General features: G+C 32.8%; 1 protein-coding gene across 1 annotated transcript; it reads left to right on the forward strand.

Moving 5' to 3' along the window:
• Window positions 1-5,473: 5,473 nt before the first annotated feature.
• LOC110817842 (lysine-specific demethylase JMJ25-like) lies at window positions 5,474-21,280 on the forward strand. The gene is made up of 13 exons (XM_088208188.1): window positions 5,474-6,883; window positions 6,971-7,086; window positions 8,146-8,245; window positions 8,349-8,490; window positions 8,906-8,969; window positions 9,073-9,784; window positions 12,688-13,017; window positions 16,600-17,001; window positions 17,747-17,819; window positions 17,941-18,026; window positions 20,015-20,134; window positions 20,216-20,313; window positions 20,966-21,280. The coding sequence occupies exons 1-12, from the start codon at window positions 5,765-5,767 to the stop codon at window positions 20,294-20,296; spliced, it is 3,345 nt and encodes a 1,114-aa protein (XP_088064314.1). The 5' UTR covers window positions 5,474-5,764; the 3' UTR covers window positions 20,297-20,313; window positions 20,966-21,280.
• The last annotated feature ends 994 nt before the right edge of the window (window positions 21,281-22,274 follow it).

The raw sequence follows: 22,274 nt of genomic DNA on the forward strand, positions 1-22,274 counted from the left end.
ACAAAAACTGCTTTTTTGAATGGGAATTTAGATGAAGATATCTATGTGGAACAATTTGAAGGGTTAGTAAAGAAAGGAAAAGAAAATTTAGCTCGCAAATTAAAGAAATCCATTTATGGTCTTTAACAAGCTTCCAGACAATGATATATAAAGTTCAATGACACCGTTACATCTTTCCTATTTAAGAAAAAAATTGTTGATCAGTGCATATATTTAAAAATTAGTGGGAATAAGTTTATATTTCTGATAGTATATGTAGATGATATTTTGTTAGCTAGTAATAATCTTGGTTTGTTATACGAAACCAAGAAATATTTCTCTAAAAACTTTTAGATGATTGATATAGGTGAGACAATCTATATTATTGGAATAAAAATCTTCAAAGATCGATATCAAATATTATTAGGTTTGTCTCAGAAAGGATCTATTAACCGAATTTTAGAGAGATTTAATATGTAATTATGTTCAATATGTGTTGCACTCATTATGAAGGGTGTCAAATTAAGTAAAACTCATAGCCCAAAAAATTACTTCAAAATGAAACATATGAAGAAAATTTCTTATGCATATACTGTAAAAAGGTTGATGTACACTTAAACTTATACTAGACTAGATATCAGCTATGTTGTTGGTATATTGGGAAAATATCAAAGTAATCCATGAATTAAGCACTGGAAAGCTACAAAGAAGGTTATGAGGTATCTATAATGGACAAAAGATTATATGCTTACATATAAAAGACTAGAAATGTTAGAGGTAATTAGATATTCAGACTCGGATTATGATGTTTGCCATGATAGCTTAAAGTCTACTTCAAATTTTGTTTTTATGTTAGCAAATTGGGCAATTTCGTGGAAGAGTGTAAAGCTTGTTTATTACCTCATCCATAATAGAGGCTGAGTTTATAACATGTTTGGAAGATGCGAGTCTTGCTATATGGTTGCAAAATTTCATCTCAAAGTTTGATGTCGCTGACTCTATTACTAAGCAACTGAGAATATTTTGTAATAATATCGTAACTATTTTCTTCTCTAAGAATGACAAATATTCTAATAACACGTGAACTTAAAGTACTTAGTTGTTAGAAAAAGAGTCTAAAAACATTAAGTACCTATTGAAAATATTAGTACGACACTTATGATTGTTGATCTATTAACTAAAGGACAACCTCCAAAATATATGCAGAACATGTTGTAAGGTTGGTTCTTTTGAGTAGTCCATATTAAGACAATGAATATTCTAGTGGTTAAATAATTGACATTTTGCACATTAAAATTTGTTTATGTTTTTTATTATTTTTTTAATCATAAGTGCACAATTTAGTACTTAATCAATAGGGAATGTCTTGACAAGACATATTATAGAGGCAATTTTGGCATTATAAACTGATTTACTGAAGGTTATTGATGTGTGCTATATAGAGGGGAATTTGACATTGAAGTCATGTGACTGTTATGATTAACATTTATAATCTAAGTTATTTCAATATTATTGTAGAGTAATTTTAGATTTGTTGGCTAATTTTATTGGGATCAAGTATCAAATTCATTTATTAATAAATGTATTTTTATATATAAAAATGTATGTGTATATATATATATATATAAATTTCATAATCGGTTTAATGGGTGAAATATGAGAATGTTAATTAACTAGATGACCCATTAACCTAACGTTTTAGTTTTTTTCATCCACTTATAATGGTTAAAGCCAACTAAAGATAATTAAGGATTTTATCAAAAGCTCTTGCTCGCTATAACTACATTATTTTTGAATAATATGTAACTCTAACTTCATGTTGCTTTTTATTTTTTTTAAATATATTAAATTTAATAAAAATGACTTCCATGTCAAAAATTCTTTCAACATATGGTAATATGTGATGATTGTCAAGTTTTTCTCGTGTAAAAAGCAAGTTGGTCTAAAAAAAAATGTTTGTTTTTTGATAGAATTTAGTGTTAATATTTAATTACTGCATTGAAAGTACAATTTACAAGTTGGTGTTTTTATTAGTCACTGTTGTACTTTGTATTTTTGTAACAGGAGTCACTATTGCTTGAATTTTAATAATTAATCTCGCTACATATGTTTGTGTTAATTATAATGTCAATTATTTTACTTTAGTGATATCTGACAGTATCAATTCCATCTCTATGCTAGAACGACAGAAATTTTAAGAATTGAAAAGAGAACTTATGATAATTCTTAGTCGCATGATATAGATTTTGCACTTTAGATAGAATGACTCATCTCTATGCTAAAATGACACAAATTTCATGAATTGAAAAGAGAACTTATGATAGTTCCTTGTTGCATAATTCTAGATTTTGCACTTCAAATATAGTGACTTATTATTTCTACCACTAAAAGTTCAAATGATGATAAAAAGAACTTTAAGGCTTTGTTTGGATAAATTTCAGTAATAGTTAATTAATGTATAGTAATGACAGTAATTGAATGACAATAACATAAGATTGTAATAACAAATTTTTTTACGTTTGATTGATGATATATTAATGTATGTTAATGAAATATTTTTGTTTGGATGATAGAATGGTATAATTGTATTTTAACTAAATTTCTAATTTACTTCTACATATTATATATAATAGTAAATAATATAAAAAAGTATGTAATGAAAAAAAAAGTATTTATCAATATAATGATATTTGTATTTAAATAAATAATTATTATACATAATCAAATTAAAATTTTATATTTAATAAAATAAATAATTATTATTTATATTATTATATTAATTTAATGAGTTTTTAATTGTTATGACATATATGGAATTAATTAAATTAGATGAGGGTATAACGAGAAACAAATAGAATGCCCACCAAATACCACCAATTTAGTGGTTTCAAAATTCACCCTAAAATTTACAAATCAAATACCATTTGTTACTATTGGAAGTTGAAACAAACAAGATTTTCTCACGCCCCTAAAATACCATGCATTAAAATTCTACCATTTACGATGATCCAAACAAAGGGTAAGGAGTATGATCGTTCTAATTGAATGAGTCTAAGGATTATTAAGCATGCAATTTCAGAAACTTTCAGGACACTATATTTTAAGAGATTGATGTCAAACAATTCCTTAAGAAAGTAGAAAAATGTTTTCTTAGAAAATGAAGGTTGAGACAAGTATGCTTTTGATTGACCTTGTTTTAATGAGGTCTAAAAAAAGAGAAATATAAGAGAGTACATCATAGAGATGTCTTATCTTACACCATAACTAGATGCAATAAAGTTAAGGTTGTCTGAGGATTTACTCATGCATTTTTATTTTGATATACTTCCATGCATAATACAATAAATTCAATATCAGTTATAAATGCTGCAAGGATACATGGGCCATAAATAAGCTCATTTCTCACTACATACAAGAGAATGACAGACTTAAGCAATGAGAAAACATAAAGTGCTCATTTAACATCAACTTCTAAGAATAAAAAACAAGAAAAATTACATAAGTAAGGAACCTGCAGGTGCTTCGCCTTAAAGGAGTAAACATAAGCAACAAGATTAGGAGTTTACTTATTTCTTTTGTAAGAATGGTGGCCATATAAAGAAAGATTGTACCAAGTATCACAATGAATTTTGCTAAGAAATGTACACTTCTCACTTTGACTTGTTCTGTGTTAATTTAATTTATGTACTCCAACATATTTGATGGATGAATTTTGATACTACTATTAACATAAGTATCTCTATAGAAGATTGCATGACTTTGCATACTAAATAATAATCTTGAATAATACGTCTATATAGGTGATGGAAAAGTGGACGAAGTTGAGACCATTGCCTTTTAGGTTATTATTAAATACCGGTTATTATTAAAATTTATAAGAAATACATGTTATGCTGTCACTTTAATGAAATTTAATTTTCATTTTTTTTCCGATAAATATACTTATTCTGTTCATTTAAAAATAAAAAAAATTTGTCCTTTAAAAATTCAAAAGTTACTGGTATAGATTCTTTAACTTTTCATGATAACCATATTTGTTTAATACGGTTGCCTCATTTAAAGAAACCTTGCATTCAAGTTTAATTAGTACAAATGAAAAATAAACCAAAGAGAATTCCACTACGTTGTAGCATAAATGTTTAGCCCATATATCTAAGCAATGAATATAAAGATTTGTGTGAGATGAAGGTTCACTTGATTAATAGATTTTCATATTTGTATTGATTGCATAAAAGAGAAATAGACAAATACAAGAAGAATATATGTCACTAGAATTTTGAACGTCTTATAACTAGTTATAAGGGTTAAATTAAATTCATTGATTTTGATGAATAACTTAAATTTATTTTTGTACTAATGATACTTATTAAGTTTTTAAGCTAGTAAGCGCTAATCAAGATGGTAAAAACAAATTCTAAAAGGTTATAAAAGCATCAACAAGAAGAGAAACAAATTAAAAATCAAGAATAATTTTTTTTTTTTTAGATTTGTTTTATGTTTTATGTAAATCATGTAACTCCTGGCTGGTAGCCCAAAATAGTTTCTTTTTAACCTTTTCACTCATGAAAATTCATTTGAATTTTTTTTTTTTTTTTTGAAAATAATTTTTTATGATTTTTCAAAAGAAATTTTTGGCATAAATTATTGTATATATGTTTTAAGATTGAAATATTGTGTGGAAGAAATTTTAAAATAAAATGAAACTTTAAGAAAAATATATTTATTTTATTAGCATATGTGATTATAGTAATCACTTTCTTAAACAAATATGATGTTGCTTTAAATGATTATAGTATCATATGAGGTGATTAGAGTATTTTTCAAAATACGGAGAGAGGACATTTTAATGTTAAATATAATTAAATATGTGTTTTTTTTAATATCATAAATAAATCACAAAACTTTGAAGTTAAACATTAAACATGTAAAAGAATCTAATTTTTGGAAATTATATTTTAAACCATACTATATTTGTATTACTTAGTTTTAATTAACTTTGGATATGTCAAAAGATGTTATTTTTGTAAATTAAGTTAATATATAATTTAAAATAAATTAATTTTTAAAATAGACATGATATGTAAGATCATGCAGCATAAGAAAATCATATATTTTTAAATAATATAATTTTAATTTTTTAAATAGTTAATTTAATTTTTAAAAAGTCGAACAACTATCTTTAATATTTATTTTCTATAAAAAATTTCATAATCTATAGGTGAGATTGGATAAGTATAAGAGTTAAACAAAATTTTTTAATGTATAAAATTTACAACCATCTAAAATAAATAATAAGACAAGATATATAATACTTTAGAAAATAAATTATATATATAATTTTTAAATTTTGAAAAAATAAAGATTTTAAACAATACATAATATTCTTACTTTAAAAATTAAAAGATTCCTAAATTAAATTTGTGGAATGGGACTTTAAAAGTTAATAATATTACTTTTTACCCTTAAGAAAAAGACCAGAATATTCCTCTAGTTCCAGAGCGGAAGGCAAGCAAGAAAGATGCAGACCAGATACAGTTAATAAGTACTCAAGTTTAGAAGGAATACGAAACCAGTTCGCTAAATACGTAAATAATCTCTGTCTGACATTTCTGGCGCCAGTTTTCAAAACCCACCCACTGTTTCTTCCCCCAGAAACCCAAACCCTTACTTGATATCAGAACTTGTAATAGAGATACTCTCTTCTCTCTTCCTTCCCCTTTCTTGCTTCTCCGTCTAATTCCTTCTGCTACCTTCTTCTTTCTCATTGATTTCTCGCTCGTATATCATGGTTCGGCGAGGGAAGCGGGGTCGGTCGCGCAAAAATTTGAACGTCTCAAATGAGCGCACGGACACACAGGAATTCGATAGGGTTCTGCCCAATCGCCACTCGAATGATCGAGATGGAACTTCTGTTCGTACTGTTGGGGGAATTCAAGAGCCAGATAGTGAAGAGAAGGTGAAAGAATGTCTCGATGTTGGGGGGGCAATTCAAGGGGCCTCTACAAAGCGGTCTGTAGTGTTTGAACCCAAGGTTTATTCCAGGAGAAAGGTTAATTCTGTTAAGGAGGAGGTCAAAGTTGCCGAAAGGTCGGGTTTCTTAGACCAGAAGGACGAAAACATCGGTGGGAAAAAGTCGGAATGTGGTGATGGAGGGGTTGTTGTGAAGGTGGATGGAAACAGAGGTGATGAAGAGCTGAAATTCCTTGGGAATCAGTTGGTGGACGCTAAGCTAGGTGTGGATAGTGGGGATTTAGATGAGAAAGCGACATCTATGGAACTGGAGGACAAGCAAGTCTCTGTGAAGAAAAACGGCCAATTTGGTCGGTCCGACGGAGATAATATAGGCCCGTCGAGGAAGAGAGGCAGAAACGCTGCTAAGAGGGTGAATTATGATGAGAATTTTCTACAAGAGCTTGATATTTCTGATGAAGAATATGGGCGGCTCTCTCCTAAGAAGTTCCGTGGAACAAAGGGTAGACCGAAGAAGAAGGGCCCGAAGTCTCAAAAGGGAAAAGCTGGTGAGAGTGGAAAGGACGGTGATGGCGCTTCTGTGAACAAGCATAACCAAAGTGTTAAGGTCAACCAGCATGTTAATGAAGATGGTGATAATGGTGATGGAGAAGAGCGAATTTGTCATTTAAATGAAGAGGATGGGAACAAGGCGGATCAAAGAAGACCAAAGAAGCGTGGGAAGAAAGGTCGTTCAATTGTTGGATGCCCAGAAAATACTAAAAGTTCATTGCAAAGGAAGGAACTGAAAGGCGAAGAGACAGCTAATGAATCTGAAGAGGGTCTGACTTCTTCAGAACAGAGCAAGCTGGCGGGTCATTCCCTGAGGCCTTCACGAGTTCCAAAGGAAGGGGATGAGGAGAACGACAAGAAAATAACGAAAAAAGATCCAGTAGTACGACCTTTATTTTTTTCTTGGCTATGATTTTTACAGATATATTTAACTGTTTCTCAAAGAAATTTTTTTGTTTCTGATATCTAGTGGATTGCGAACAAGTCTATGATGTGCCACCAGTGTCAAAGGAATGATAAAGGGAGGGTTGTCCGGTGCCAGACTTGCAAGAGGAAGCGATTTTGTATCCCCTGCTTAAAGACTTGGTACATTTCCGTGAATTATGACTTTCTTTGTTTCCCTTTCTTGGGTGTTAGTAAAAAATTTTTTTTGATGGTCTCCTTTTCCTTCTGGTATTGATTATGCCGCCTTTATTATTCGTTGAAAATTTACTTGTTTAGTAAATTTCTAGACGTGGACAGTGTTTGTTATGCATTCTGTGTTTCTCCTTCAAATTCATCATATTCCAAAGTTTGACTGGGTGGCTAGATCACAGGGAAGGGAGGATTGTTTGACTAACTTTTTCGTTTTCTTTTCAAAATATAAGTTTTCTCTTTCTCAGCATGACAATATCCCATTACCAATTTTATCATGCTTCGTAGGTATATGATAAATCTTGTTATGTTGGTTATCTAGGTATTTTTGTTCCTCTTCTGTATAGGGTTTTCCCATGCATGGCAACACTGAAACTGGATGTAGAAAGATATCCAACTTACCAGTGTGCTATATGTCCCTATTAACAATTCCAGTAACTGTTGCTAAGAAAATGGAAGCAATTCAGTGCATATTTTATGGGGTGACTCAGAGGAGAAAAGGAAATATCACTTGGTGGCATAAGAAACAAATTAAAGGCAATTTAATCGGGGGGGAACCGGGCCTTAAATCTATCAGAGATGAATAGGGAGTTCCAAGAGAAATGGATATGGAGGTTTATGAAAGAAAGGGATACACTATGGCAAAGGGTTGTTGAGAATAATTTTGGTGTGATAGAGATAGAAATTTATTTCAATTTTTTTTTAATGAAAATAATTTACTGCATGAGATGTTTAGACTTAGGCTAAACTTTGCAACAAAGAGTAGATACTCCGGAAGTTTGTATTTCACTTTGTGAAAATGTATCTATTTAGTCCTAGGATTGATCCTGAAACTGCACGCCAAACTTCCATAGAGAAGATGGAGTTGCTCAGTACCTACTTGAATTACTTAGGTGTTGATTGATTAAGCATGTAATTTCTGGATCTGGGATGGTTTTGTTTATTTGGCTTATAAGATATATGTGTCTATTCTTTTGACATTGTAGAGGTTTTTGATATCTTGATGTGCAGGTATCCTCGGATGGAAGAGGATGAAATTGCTAATCAGTGCCCAGTTTGTCGCAATAATTGCAATTGTAAAGCATGCTTGCGTCTAAATTTTGCCAAAAATGTCAGATTCTCTTCTTACCATATTGTCCCTTTATTTTTTTTAAATGTCTTGTTGGTACTTATTTATGTCGGAAATATGAGCAATGGTTCATGATTCACTACAGCCATTTAAGGATTTAGAACTGAATGTTAGCGAGGATGAAAAGGTTCAGCATACAAAGTACTTGCTACAAAAGCTTTTGCCATATGTGAAGCAACTGAACCTAGAACAGATGAGGGAGAGGGAGCTGGAGGCTAGGATACGAGGTACTTCCTTTAGATTTATACTCTTTAGGCTGCATTATCAATTTGGAGGTGAAAGTCTCTTTCGTGCTAATCGTTTAGTACCATGTCAAATCCTCACTTCATTTCTTAAATTTTACCATTAGGTTCTGTATTCACTCTTGATTTTTCCTTGGTTTTCTTTTCTGGAATATTCAAGATCTTACTAACAGCATTAATTGTAAGTTTCTCCCGTAACTGAAGAAAAGCGGGCAGTTAAGAAGATGGTATAAAGATTACTTTTTATCATTATTCATGTAACAATCACGTTTATCCATAATGAATGAGCGGTGGATTGTAAAAGATATGTTCTTAATTACCCAAGTTGTGGCACTTGTTGGAACTTATCAAGTATACACAAAATCACCACTACTAATACTATCTGATTTTATCGGGACAGGCATACAACTTGAGGAACTAAAGATACAAAATGCTAATTGTGGTAAAAACGAACGCATGTACTGGTAGGAGTTTTTCAGCAAATAATTTCCTTCTTTATCATTTCAGGTTTTGGATATTGTCTTTGATGAATTATTTTTTCTTCTTGCCTTTTGTTGACATTTGCAGCGATAACTGCAGAACTTCTATTTTTGATCTTCACAGAAGCTGCTCAAACTGTTCTTCTGATCTTTGCCTTATTTGTTGCCAAGAGATTCGTGATGGAAACCTGCAAGGAGGTGGGGAAGCTGTGGTTGTGCAGTACATTAGTCAAGGTCTTGACTATATGCATGGTGAAAAGGAGGAAATAGTGGAAAAGTCTGCCGAGGTACAACCTAAGGATCATGTGAGGACAGGTTCTGAATGGAAGGCCAATGAAGATGGGAGCATCTCTTGCCACTGTGGCAACGGTATTCTAGTACTGAAGTGTATATTTCCTGAAAATGAGATATCAGATTTGGTTGATAAAGCAGAAAAAATAGCAAAAACTTGTGAACTTCTGGATGTTGGTACCACTTCTTTGCGAGGATGTCCTTGTTTTGACTCCAACGGCAATGTTGATCTAAGCAACCCTAATTTGTTGAAAGCAGCTTCTCGGGAAGATTCTTATGACAACTATTTGTACTGTCCGTGGGCCAAAGACATTCAACATGATGATCTGAAGCATTTTCAACACCATTGGATGAAAGCTGAGCCAGTGCTTGTTAGGAATGTCCTGGAAACTGCATCTGGATTAAGCTGGGAACCAATGGTCATGTGGCGTGCCTTCCGCCAGATTAAAAAGCTGAAGCATGAGACACATTTGGATGTCCAGGCCATTGATTGTTTAGATGGTTGTCAGGTCAGTTTAATGGCTTATTGTTTTCTGTGCCTTTTATGAAGGATGTTGCTTACATTCTATTTTCCATTTCTTACAGCAGTCTTCTTTTCTTTGTTTAATCTTTAATCTTATCGTTCTAAGTTTTTGGAAATCTTGCACATAATAACAAAAATTAGATTTCTCCCAATTACCCCTATTAATGCTATTAGGAGTTTGAAACTTATTGCCGTTGTATGCTGCTTACTAGTCATGTCAATATTGTAGAGTGTTGTTCTTATTGCAGTCCCAGTTTGTTATGGGTCTATGTGTCTTATAAAAGTTAGTTCTGGTGTTTTTCCTTATGAGTTTCCATTTGAGCTCTCTTTTTTTTGAAAAAAGAAGTTTATTTAAACACCAAAAGGACTAGTATTATTTAGTAAGCTGAACAAGAACATGGAAGACTGTTCACTGGGCACATGCTAGTTTGTGAATAAGATTCATGTGCTGGTGGCTCGTGGAAATCTGTATCAAACTGGTTAGTTCACTAGTTTTTGAACACAATATTTCCACTATAGTCAATAGATTAAGTAGATGGGCTGAAGAGTTGTCCCACTTCAGACAAGATTTCAGTTTACACTCAGCTTGTTTTGATATAAAATCAAGTGGAAAATGGTGTCCATGTAAGTAATATTTCTCATATATTCGGTATTGTTAGGGATAATCTGAGTAAATTTTAATTTAATTTGGGAGTGAGCTCACAGGGGGAGTAATAGAAGGGAGGAGTTATAGGTGTGGAAAGGATTTCAGTGGCAAGAATTCTTGCATGCTTATCCACCTTGCCACCATCTCAATCATTTGGAACGAGAGAAATTTGAGGGTGTGGAATTTAATTTTAGCAGATTTAAGGATACTTGTTTCCAAGCCTTAATTTGTTTTTGGTAAGCCACTCTTTGAATTGCGGTGAGCATCTTGGGGACGCATTGATATTTTGGTAGATTTATAAATTCTTTTGTGTTTGGGTTGCACTCTCTTCCTGCTATGTCAATATACTATACTTTTTATTTAAAAAAATTAATTTAATTTTCATGTGTTTGATTCAGAATGACTTGTTGATCCTTTTGTTAGAAGTAAGAGGTTGAGGCTAGACTTGTCAATTATAATTCATGGGAAATTCTCTTCCTTCTTATGACACTCTATACACAACTAAGTGGAATTTATCACTAACTATTTGAAAGAATCTATTGTTGTTTCAACGTATTTGTATCTTAAGGCTTGTTTGGAATAAATAAACTATTTTGTGAAATTCATTTATAAATTTAATTAACAGAAAATGTAAATTCTATTAGAAGACAGAGAAAATTTACCATATTGAAAATACCAATGGGAACTAGGATAGTGCATTACAAATTACATTAAAATTGATAAAGGGTAAAATGTATTGTTTAAATTTCATTTGAAATTCTCAAGTATGTCAATTTTTATCATCTTGGATAAAAATTTCAATTGTTTCTTATTAAATCAAGTGTTTTTTTTTCTAAACCAGTTCTACAAATGTAGTTTATTTGTTCCACAAATACAGCCTAAACAAAACAAAGAAGGGTTTGTAAAAGCGTTGATATTTTGTGGATCCATTTTAGAAGTAAAAGGTTAAAATTGAAACTAGGTCAAAAGTTTTGCACCGTTTAGCCATAAATATATCTTTTTTGGATAAAACAAAAGAATTTTATTGAAGAAAAAGAGAATGTAGAGAAGAGGGGAAAATAAGGTACCTTTCACCCCCGACAAAGAAGCAAGACACACAAAAATTAATACAATCCAAACCATGCTATGCATTTGAAACATTGCTGAAGATTCTGACATTTGGTTCCAACCATATGAGCTACAAACCAGTTGAAAAAGCCCTGCTATAACACTTTATTCTCAGTTGTCCCAGTACCCCATAAAGGTATAAGGGATAAAAATCTCAAGCCATGAGTAATTTTAAGTTTAACTTTCTGTAGATAGATATTTCAAAAAAGAAAAAACTTTCTATAGATATACGTGTTATACATAAATACATAGGTTGTGGTTGAATAAAATCAATAATTAGAAGGTGAAATTAAAGAAAGATCGCATGATATTGAACATAGAGAAAAACACGAAGTACAGAACAACTATCTTTTTATTATAGTTAAGTGCTTAAGTCTACTGGCTAATTTGCATATTTATTTACGTATAATTTTTTCTATTTATGACAAATATGCATACACATTGCATATTTATGTACGTAATTTTTTCTATTTATGACATACATACATATGGATTTTGCATTTTTTTCTTTGAAATAAACGTCACATAGCATTTTATATGGCGACGTCCACATCTATACATGCATGCATTTTTGCACACAAAAAAAGACATGCACTTAGATATATATATATATATATATATGTATATATTAGATGTATATAGCTATCCATTCGTATCTATATTTACTTATCGTATATGCATCACAATTATGCATACATATCTATACATACATGTTGTCTGATGTACATATATTGTACATCGAGACACACACATGCATACATGGGTATAGAGAATAAAAATTAGGAACTATTTTTATCCACATGCTGCCTTTATTTATGCTAAAATGTTTATAATTGTTCCCTTTTACTGAAGTACATAGCAGTTTTAAGAGTTTTACCTGCAACTCGAGCCGGGTTTTTATGTTTTCATAGGGTTCCTCACTCTGCTTTCATTTGTTCATCAGTCTCTTTGACGTGCCTAACCAGTTGCCTTTTCTAGTATTCTATTTCTTTTTCCAAAAGAAAAGGTTTCCTCCAATATTCTCTTCCTTCTTTCCTTCGATCTTTATATGTGTCATTGTTACTGGTACTTGGTGTTTTCTATTCACCTCTTGCACTGGTTATGCTGGATCATCATAACAATTTATGTGAATGCAGGGGGATATCAATATTCACGAATTCTTTACTGGTTATTCAAAGGGTCGATTCGACAGTTATCAGTGGCCCAGAATATTGAAATTGAAAGATTGGCCTCCATCGAATCTATTCCATGAACGACTGCCACGTCATGGTTTTGAATTCCTGTGTTGTTTGCCCTTTAAGGAATATACAGATCCTAAGGAAGGACTTCTAAATCTTGCTGTCAAACTGCCAAAATACTCGCTGAAGCCAGACATGGGGCCAAAAACTTACATTGCTTATGGAGTTGCCCAAGAGCTTGGGCGTGGGGATTCTGTAACCAAGCTCCATTGTGACATGTCTGATGCGGTTAGTTATTATGAACTTATGTTTTATTGTTCCATTCTGTTTGTTTTGTGGAGAAACATTAGCACGATATTCTTCAGATTGCATGGAACTCTCTCATTCTTCTTGGCAAAAAGCTACTATGTTGTAAAACAAAAGAAAGTTTGACTGATGATGGCCCTTGGTAAAGCAGGGAATAGCTTATTGCCCTTATCCCTTTTGAGAGCTTGAAACAAATAGTTGGTATAGAGATTTTAGTTGAATATCCATGTATGAAAAAGTGCTAAGCCTCTAAGTTTTGGAATTACTTTTGGACTTAGGAGCAGCCCTGTCCGACAGGTATTTGAAGTCCAAACATAGTGAAAGTGGTAATGTTCCTTTGTCTTAAAATCCTAGAAAGTTGCTCCTTTTAAAAGCTGATATGAGTTGTTATTTTTTGTAATGTTTAATTTTGCTCTTATAGTGAGAAATGAGTAACATCTAATGAAAATTTCTTGTCTCTTCAGCAGCAATAAAACTTTGAAAAGGTTATTTCAAGAAAAGAAAAACTTTGATAACGTTGGCGGTGGAATTGATCTGCTTATGAGAATTTTTAGTGCTTTATTCTAGTGATTCTTTTGCTTGTGCCTCATATATTGCTTAATTAACAGGTACCTAACTACTTTTACAAGGATGTAAAAGAGTATCGATATCTATTGGTTTCTGTGTAGATTTGAGTAATTGTTTGTGTCTTTTTGAGTTAGATTCTGCCTTTGGTGTAATGGGTTCTCATTATGCACTAAACACAGTTGTTATCTTATTAAAAAATTCTGCAGTTAATGTGCACTTGTAATTTCCAGACATTGAAGTTTCAAAAAAGGAAGAAATCATGCCAATCCCGCATCTGCTATGTGAAAGGAGATTTCTTTTATTACTTTTTTTTCTATATTTATAATTGAACTTATCTTAACCTTATTCCTCTTGAAGGGAAAATAATCTTTTTATGCACCTTTGTTCCTGAAAGTTGGTTTGTGTTCCACTTGTTGAGTTGAGTCATTAATCTCTTGGACTCCAAAAAGAATGCAATAAGTATTTAATCAAATTCCATGGAAGTATTCAATGAGCCTGTGAACATTCTGGACACTTTATCACCAGAATTTTTTTCTTTGAATTTCTTTCCTTTCTATGTTGATCTTTATACCATAACTATTTCTTTATCAGTATTATTACAAAAAAATTTCTTTGTCAGCGTTAAAATAGGAAGATTTTTTTGAAAGGTAATATCATATATGAACAATAGAATTGGTGGCCTTTATTACAATGGTGGTCTGAATCATATTCCACATTTTATGCTCAGTTTCAAGTTCTTAAAACGTTAATACGGAATAGATGAATCAATTTTCTAGGCACATGTGCCACCACCATGGTGGTCATGGAATGGTCACTCACCTCCAATGTTCACCATAAATTGCACATTCTCTAATAATTAGCAAGTATGTAAAAGAGTTAATTCAGAAGCGCCTCCTTTTTTGGGCTTAATGAGAGTTAATTCAGAAGCACCACAGGACAACTAGCGTCCTAAACCTGGTCTTCTCTTCTCTCTCTCTCTCTCTCTCTCTCTCTCTCTCTCTTTTTCCTCACTTCTTTTTGTGGCCTCTGCTACTCTGGCCAGTGGTAGCTGGTCGGAGTAACTTGTTTTTTCCCCTTATCTCGAATCCTTCAGCCAAAGGTTTTTGGTTATAGACAGAAACTCCTTTGACTAGGTGTGGTCTAGGTAGAAGCTGGATTGTATTAAACATAAACAAAAATGAGAGAGGCTTTTGGTCCTCGACTGTGCTCTTGGAGTAGGAGACAATGTTGCTGCTCAACTTATTTTGACAGTTCTTTTGGGAGAAAGAAGAGGCCTCGTAGGTTAGGAGTATTGTGGGCAGTAAGCACACACTATGGTTGGCACTCTGTGCAAACAGGATTTTTGTCCTCGAGGGGATGGAGACTTGGAGGACAAAAGGAATAGGATTTATATCCCTGAGGGTGCGGGGACTTGCAGATGGTGGAGAATACGATAGTAGTTGGTAATTTGTTTGGTAAGGAACTAGCTCCCCCATAGAAGAGTAGTGTTGTGGCTCCTCAATGGGTTCCTTAGGAGTGGGGGAACAACTGCAAGGTGCCAGCATGAATGGGGAATGTGAGCTGACCTGAGTGTAACAAGAAATCCTATATAAAGTGAGAGGTGGTTTGATAGGCGAGAAGACGATGTTGTTCGCTGATGACGTGACAAATGCGTGTTCTTGAGTGGAGAAAAAGAGACCCATATCCAAATCAGTGTAGGCTCAAATTCCAAATTCTTGCTTAGGCTAGGCCAACACAAATGGGCCCAAAGATGGGGCCTAAGAAAAATATAGGCCCGTCTATGCAACAACCGGAAATCCAAACTGAGAAGATCTTCAGCTTGCGAGAAAGGGAAGGTGATCCTGCTGTAGATGAAGGGAAAGTGGAGGGAGAAGAAGATGGTAGCACAAGAAGGGCTATTTGTGTAAATTTGCTTGATTTCATTAGTATGAGTTTTTGACTATATACTCGGCTATGATTTTGCTCCATCTCTTTTTCTTTGTAGATTTTGAAAAATAAATGCAAACAAGGACTTAGGATGTGCAAGTGACTAAGGACTATGACATAGAGATTTAAAATGTATTAGTTTTAGTTTGGATTTGGATCTAGATAATTTTTTATTTAAGAAGTTCAAAACTTTGAGCTTTGAGTAATTCAGAGAAATCATTAATGATTTAATATTTGGGACGTATTTTAGCCTTATTTGAGATTTGTTTTGAGTGTTGCATATTTATGTAGCCTTGTAATGTATTAGGGTTTTTGGTCTAGGGCATTACGGTTTGAAGTGTGTGGTCCTATCTTGTCACTGCTGCTGCTTTATCATTTCATAGACGAGGTTGACTTTTACCAAGTGAGAGAAAATGATGTAGAATAAGATCCTAAATTAGGATACTTGAGTATTGAAGAAGTTCTTTATAATTATTATTATTTGGTATTTTTGATTTACTTAGCCCCCTTGGATTTTAAGTTTTATTATGAATTAGAAAATTTTCGTTTCCTCTCTTATTATTTTTGATATTTTCCTTATTAGTTGTTGTCAGAGTTATAATTAGTGCTGATACAAAGGCGACTAATCTAGAAAATAGTAGATCCTGTTGAATTGGGAATTTCTTAGTGTTTTGTTCACAGTTATCTCTGTTGTCTCCTTGAGTTTTTGTTCTTTCTAGCCTATATTGTTGTGTTTATTCCTTTTAATTCCACCATTTCTTCTTTTCTTTCTTTATTCTTCTATTTTCTCATCTATGTACCGCTAATTTCTGTACTATAACGTGATAAGCTGGTTCGTTGCTACTTCTCCTCCATGACATTGTCATCTGAAAATGGCCTGGGAATACAATTGGATAGCAGGTGGAAATTCTTGATAGTTTACCACTGTAGTAAGCAATGTTTGTGTTATGTTTATATTCCATTAACTCTTAACATATTGATGGATGCTACTTTGCATTATAAATTCAACTGTAATTAAAGCCAACGGGTTATAGTTCCGATTTTTTATCTGAAGTATGCAATTCTTTTCAGGTGAATGTCTTGACGCATACTGCTGAAGTGACCTTCACACCCGAACAGCTTGCTGAAATAGAAAAGTTGAAGCAAAAGCACATTGAACAAGACAGAAGAGAAATTTTTGGGAGTGGTCTGGGAATTGACGGAGAGGAGAACACCAGTGTACAAGTTGGTAGCTTATATAGCTCGGATGCAAATAAAGAAGAATCTACTAATGAATTTGATGAGGAAAAGCATCTAGCTGACCAAGTTGTTCAACAGAGTGATAGGCCTAGACATATGTTTGGAGATCTGGAAGATGCTGAGGGAGGTGCTCTATGGGATATTTTCCGGATACAAGATATTCCCAAGTTGCAGGACTACCTTAAAAAGCATTTCAAGGAATTCAGACACATATATTGCTGCCCAGTGCCAAAGGTAATTGTTTAATGAGCACTGTGAACGACAATATCTAGGTTTTCCTACACTGAACTGTGAGTTTTTCTTTTTTACTTTTGGATTTGAATAAATCTTTTGGAAATTAGTGGAGCTGCAAAAGGATAAAAAGATTTAGGAAAGTAAAATAGACTATTATAATATACAATAATGTATTTTTTATGTAGTATTTAGCCAAAGTATAGTCATGTAATGATCTTCTTTGGGTGGTCAAGGGTCTGGTACTACTGATGAGTCCAGAGCTCAGAATGGCATATTTTTATGGATTATGCAAAGTTAAACTTGACCTGGCTGAGTTGAAAGGAAGATCTCGGTTAACTTTAAACCTTGCTTGTAGCTGCCATAGATGCTTAGTGTCCCATGCTTGAACGCCAAGTGGTTTGGTGGAGTGCCCTGCTACAAGTTCCGGGCCGAAGCATGTTATAGTATGAGTGTTGATTAGAGTAGTGGTACTAATCTTAATGCTGATGCCAGCAATTATATTGATGATAGTGAGGGTATGTACTGTGGACGTAGTATGGAGTTGGAGCTGTCTGTGATAAGTGAATCTTGGATATTGTGTTGGAGAGGAAACAATTATAGATCATTCTTCATTTTGAAATAGTTAAAGCGACAGTTGGTTGCATAATATGAGTTCTGCTGTGAAGATTACTGGATGGTTTATCTGTGGAAAATGGATAGCTGCAAGAATGATAATAACTATTGACTAAATTTTTTATTGGTTTAGGTTGTCCACCCAATTCATGATCAGGCCTTCTATTTGACCCTAGACCATAAGAGGAAGCTAAAGGAGGAATATGGTTAGTCCTATTTATTTATGTATTCTTTTGGTTTATATTTCATGGGCTTTTCATTTCTTTTTTAGATTTTCTACTTTTCTATTTTTAAACCTTCTATCTAATTCTATATGATATTTTGCAGGCATTGAACCATGGACATTTGTCCAGAAACTTGGTGACGCGGTATTGATTCCAGCAGGTTGTCCTCATCAAGTGAGAAACTTGAAGGTAAACTACTTAATGGAGAATGCTAGTAGCAGTAGAATTAGAAGAGTAGTTTTAATTTAATTTATTGTGATCACCATGTTAATTTTAGGATTTTGTTTATGGTATAAATTCTTTTGTTTCATATTGGGGATCTAGTCATCATTAGATTGAAATTAAATCAGAATCTATGCTCTTTCAAGAGAGTTACAGTAATTGAGAGAATTAAACAGCAGTTTATGCATTATGATTGTGCGACACAGTCAACTTTTATATGTTATGTTTAAGGAATGCTCTGTTTGGCTGTGATATTTAGTTTTATGTTTGATCCTAATCTTTAAGGGCCCATTTGGTGCTACTTATGCTTGTGCTGTGAGTGGTAAAAGTGTTACTAAAATAATTTTTTTTGTAAAAGTACTTTTAATTAAAAAGCTATAATGTTTATGATTAAAATGGTTGTAGAAAATTTTACACTTTTCAAACTATAAGCTGTTGTATTTAGTAGAAATAACTTAAGATATTAAAATGACCAAACATGTATAAGAATTATTTGTTTCTTAATAAATAGATATCAGTTTAATTATTTGTTTTTTAATTTGAATAGTAGTTAAATAATTTAAAATCTTGCCGTTTTCCTCTCCCCCTCTTTCTCCTCCACCTCTTTCTACTTCATTCTCTCTCCTCTGGCTCTCCAGCCTCCACTGCCAAGCATCTGTACTGGTGTTCTATTCCATTGTTTGCTCTTCATTTCCACTAGGAAAGACAAAAAATGAGAGTGTGTTTGTGGGCTTTCTCAATTTGAGGTTACATATATTTACATATATGCATAAAATAGATGCGTGTATCGAAGATTCCTAGCCCATCATCCCTTCTTTATGATGTTAATTAATTATAGGATCCATCTTTAGTAAGCTCCAATTCCACCGGAATAGACCATCAATTTCATACCCATCTCCCTGCAACCTGCTCCAGGAGCCATAAACTTCTTTACGTGTCACGTTGTTTGTTGCATTTAGAGGTGTTTGTTGCAGAGGCCGAACAGGGGAGGTGGTACAATGATGGTGGTAGAAGGTGGTAGAGTGGTGGTGGCAGCTAGCATTTTCATAAAAAGAAGATAGGTGTTGAAGATTCATAGTTAAGGACATGTGTGTAACTAATAGATTCATGTGAGGATAATTTTGGAAAGCCATGTGTATATTTTTTCTAAAAGCGGAAGCAGTTTTTTAAAACCATGCAAAACTTGCTTCTGTCTTTGTATATATTAAATATATTACCGCTTTAGTTTTTGCAAAAAATTAAAGGTTGTGCCAAAAAATTCAAACTTTAATCATTTATGCCAAAAAATGAGCAAATCTGCTTGCAAAAACAAGGCAAATCTGTGTGCAAAAACAGAGCAAAGCAGGGTATGGAGAACAGAGTCGAAATATAGAAGTACAGAGCGCAAAAATGGAAGCAAAACAGAGCAGTTGCATCTGGAGCAAAGCACGCGGGAACAGAGTGTTTTCCAGTGCAGTAGTGGTCTTTTACGGCTACATGAAGGTCGGCTAGTGCTGATGAAGGTCAGCACGAAGGTTGATTACGGGTTTAGGGTTTTTTTTTTGTCTCTGCAATAAAGGCTGGTTTAAGTTTTTTGGAAAAGGATTAGGATAATTTTTCTTTTAACTCTGATACTATGTGGAAAAACTGAGTTGTTGTGTGAACAAAGAGGGTATCTATATACATATTTTTGGAGTAGTAAAAGGAAATCTATAATTAATTATATATTCTAGTATTTTACTGATATACCATTTACCCTTATTAGACAATATATGTACTTTTCAATAGAATAAATTCATATGTTATCTAGTGGAATCTGATATTTGAATTTAGGATTATTACAGAAAGTACTAGGAATTGCTTTTTTAAAAATTTTATTTGAAGTCTTCTCCCTCTCCCCAGAGAATCTGATGCTATAAGACTGAGCAGATACTTATATGTCTGTGGAATTTTCTGTGATTTGCATGTTTTTACAGTCGTGTATAAAGGTTGCTCTTGACTTTGTCTCACCTGAAAATCTACCTGAGTGCATCCGCTTGACAGAGGAATTTCGACTACTTCCCCCAAATCATCGGGCTAAGGAGGACAAGTTGGAGGTATGTCATATCCTCTGTATTGTGTTTTTTCCACATGTCATTTTTCAACTTTCACAACTTCTTGTACTGGTTCAAAAACAGGTAAAGAAAATGGCTGTATACGCTATGAAGCAGGCAGTTGAGGAACTTGAGATTGTGTGCCAGAGCCCAGAAAGGGAGTGATACACTTTTCTGCTTTGGTAAATTATTGTTCTTGTTTGAACATGCTATTGTTGCGTAGCTCTTGTTTCTTGTCATTTTTTGGCATGTCTTCAAAAAACAATAGAAGTTGAGTTTTTAGATAAAGTATGCACATTTCCTGATTTGCAAGGGCACTACAGGATAAATGGTTTTTTGGTGCTAGGTTGGCAAGAATGGTATGCTGCTGGGGGGCTTTCTTGCATAAATTGTTTCTCCTCACTCTCCCTCCACCTCTCTCCTCACATCATTGTTATTTCACTATAAACATTTTGCAATTGTTTTCTGGTGGAATTTGACTTGGTTGTTAGATTGATATTAAATTATTAACAGGCATATAAATTATTTTCTATCATGTGGCATTGGGCTGTTTAACCCAGTGGAAGAAATTCTACCAAACAGTTTCTCCAGAGATTAGAGGGTTAATTTTTGGTAGTTTATGGGGTTAATTAGATCGAGTTCATTATTTCCATTGTAGTTTACTTTCTTTTAAATTTCACATTCTTCAAGATTTTATCTGATGAAAAAAAGCCGTAATTTGTGTTTGCGTGAGAAGTTACTTGGGAAAAAACCAATTATCTGCCTTATGTTTTCTGTATGCCTTATCGTTCTCTTGGTTATCCGAAGTAAATAAGCTTCTACTATTTGATTCAGGTTGAAGACAGCAGAGGGAGTAAAGAAAGTGAAATGAAGTAGTTTTTTCATTGGGAATATACTAGTCAACGGCTCAGATTTCATCTTGTTGTAACCAGTTTTGCCTAGCAAGAGCAGTGCTAGAAGATAGAGAAACAATTTTTATAGTTTTGAAGAGGAAAGATAAAATGAGTTGAAACATTTGTATCTATGTTTACCATCATGTAAACTCTGGGTTAAAACTCCGTAACCAAAAGCTCACCTTGGGAATGTTTTACAGGGGGTGTATATGAAAATTTCTATTTAATTACAACCAAAGTTTTCGGTTTTGGTTGAGTTCTGGTTTATAGTTTTTAAAAACTATTAATTGATTATATTAAATGATTTTTATATAGATTAGTATATTGTATGTAATATTTAAATACAGTATATTAAATCCTCTGAGGAGTTATATTAGCTAATACATATATTATGCTATATATTAATTTATATATGCTGTATGAATATGTTATATTTATTACATTGAGAATTTCAATTAACATAATCAATTAACCATGTGGTCTTTTAGATTTTAATCATATAAATTTCATTAATATCCATTTTTGTATTTTAAATTATTTAAAACCTTTAATATTATATGATAAACTTTAATTAAAATTTATCACTATTAGAAAAATATATAATACTAATTTATATAAAATATAATAAAATAAAAATTTATTTGTTCAATATAATTTTTAATTTATCATTATTTGGGTTTAGTTGATTAATGGCTAATTGTCACAGATACATTTAGTTTAGTTTTGGTTTCCCACATGGTTGACAGCAGGTGCTGGATAAAATTTTCTTAAAAGTAATAACGTTGCTTCCTCGGCTTGTATCTCCGTATTCAAAAATCAACAAGAAGTAATTCCGCTGTACAACTCGAAGATTCCCTAGACTGGTTTAAATCTGGTTACAACAACATTCAAACCCAGATTCTCCTTCAATGACCCAAAAATACTGGATTTTTAAGTCAAATATATTCTCATTCACATGTATTTTTTAGCTTATGATTTTTGAAGTCAAAAGTTAAAAATGTCACCTTTATCATAAATCTGTTCAAGAATTTTGGACCAAATTTCCGGTAAACTTTAATTTTCGACTTGACCGGTTCGGCATTTTTCCTTTCTAACGATGTCTTTGGCTGATTCTTCATATAAACTAAAATATCTTTCCATCGCAGATTCAAATTAAATTCAGATTATCAGTTTCTTACCCATTGGAGATGTTTGTTTCTTTTGATTTTTCATAACGGATGAAACCAAAGAAAGTGATTCTTCCCGACCTG

Source organism: Carica papaya, chromosome 7, assembly GCF_054855325.1.
Source record: "Carica papaya isolate Zhongbai chromosome 7, ASM5485532v1, whole genome shotgun sequence".
Lineage (NCBI taxonomy): Eukaryota > Viridiplantae > Streptophyta > Magnoliopsida > Brassicales > Caricaceae > Carica > Carica papaya.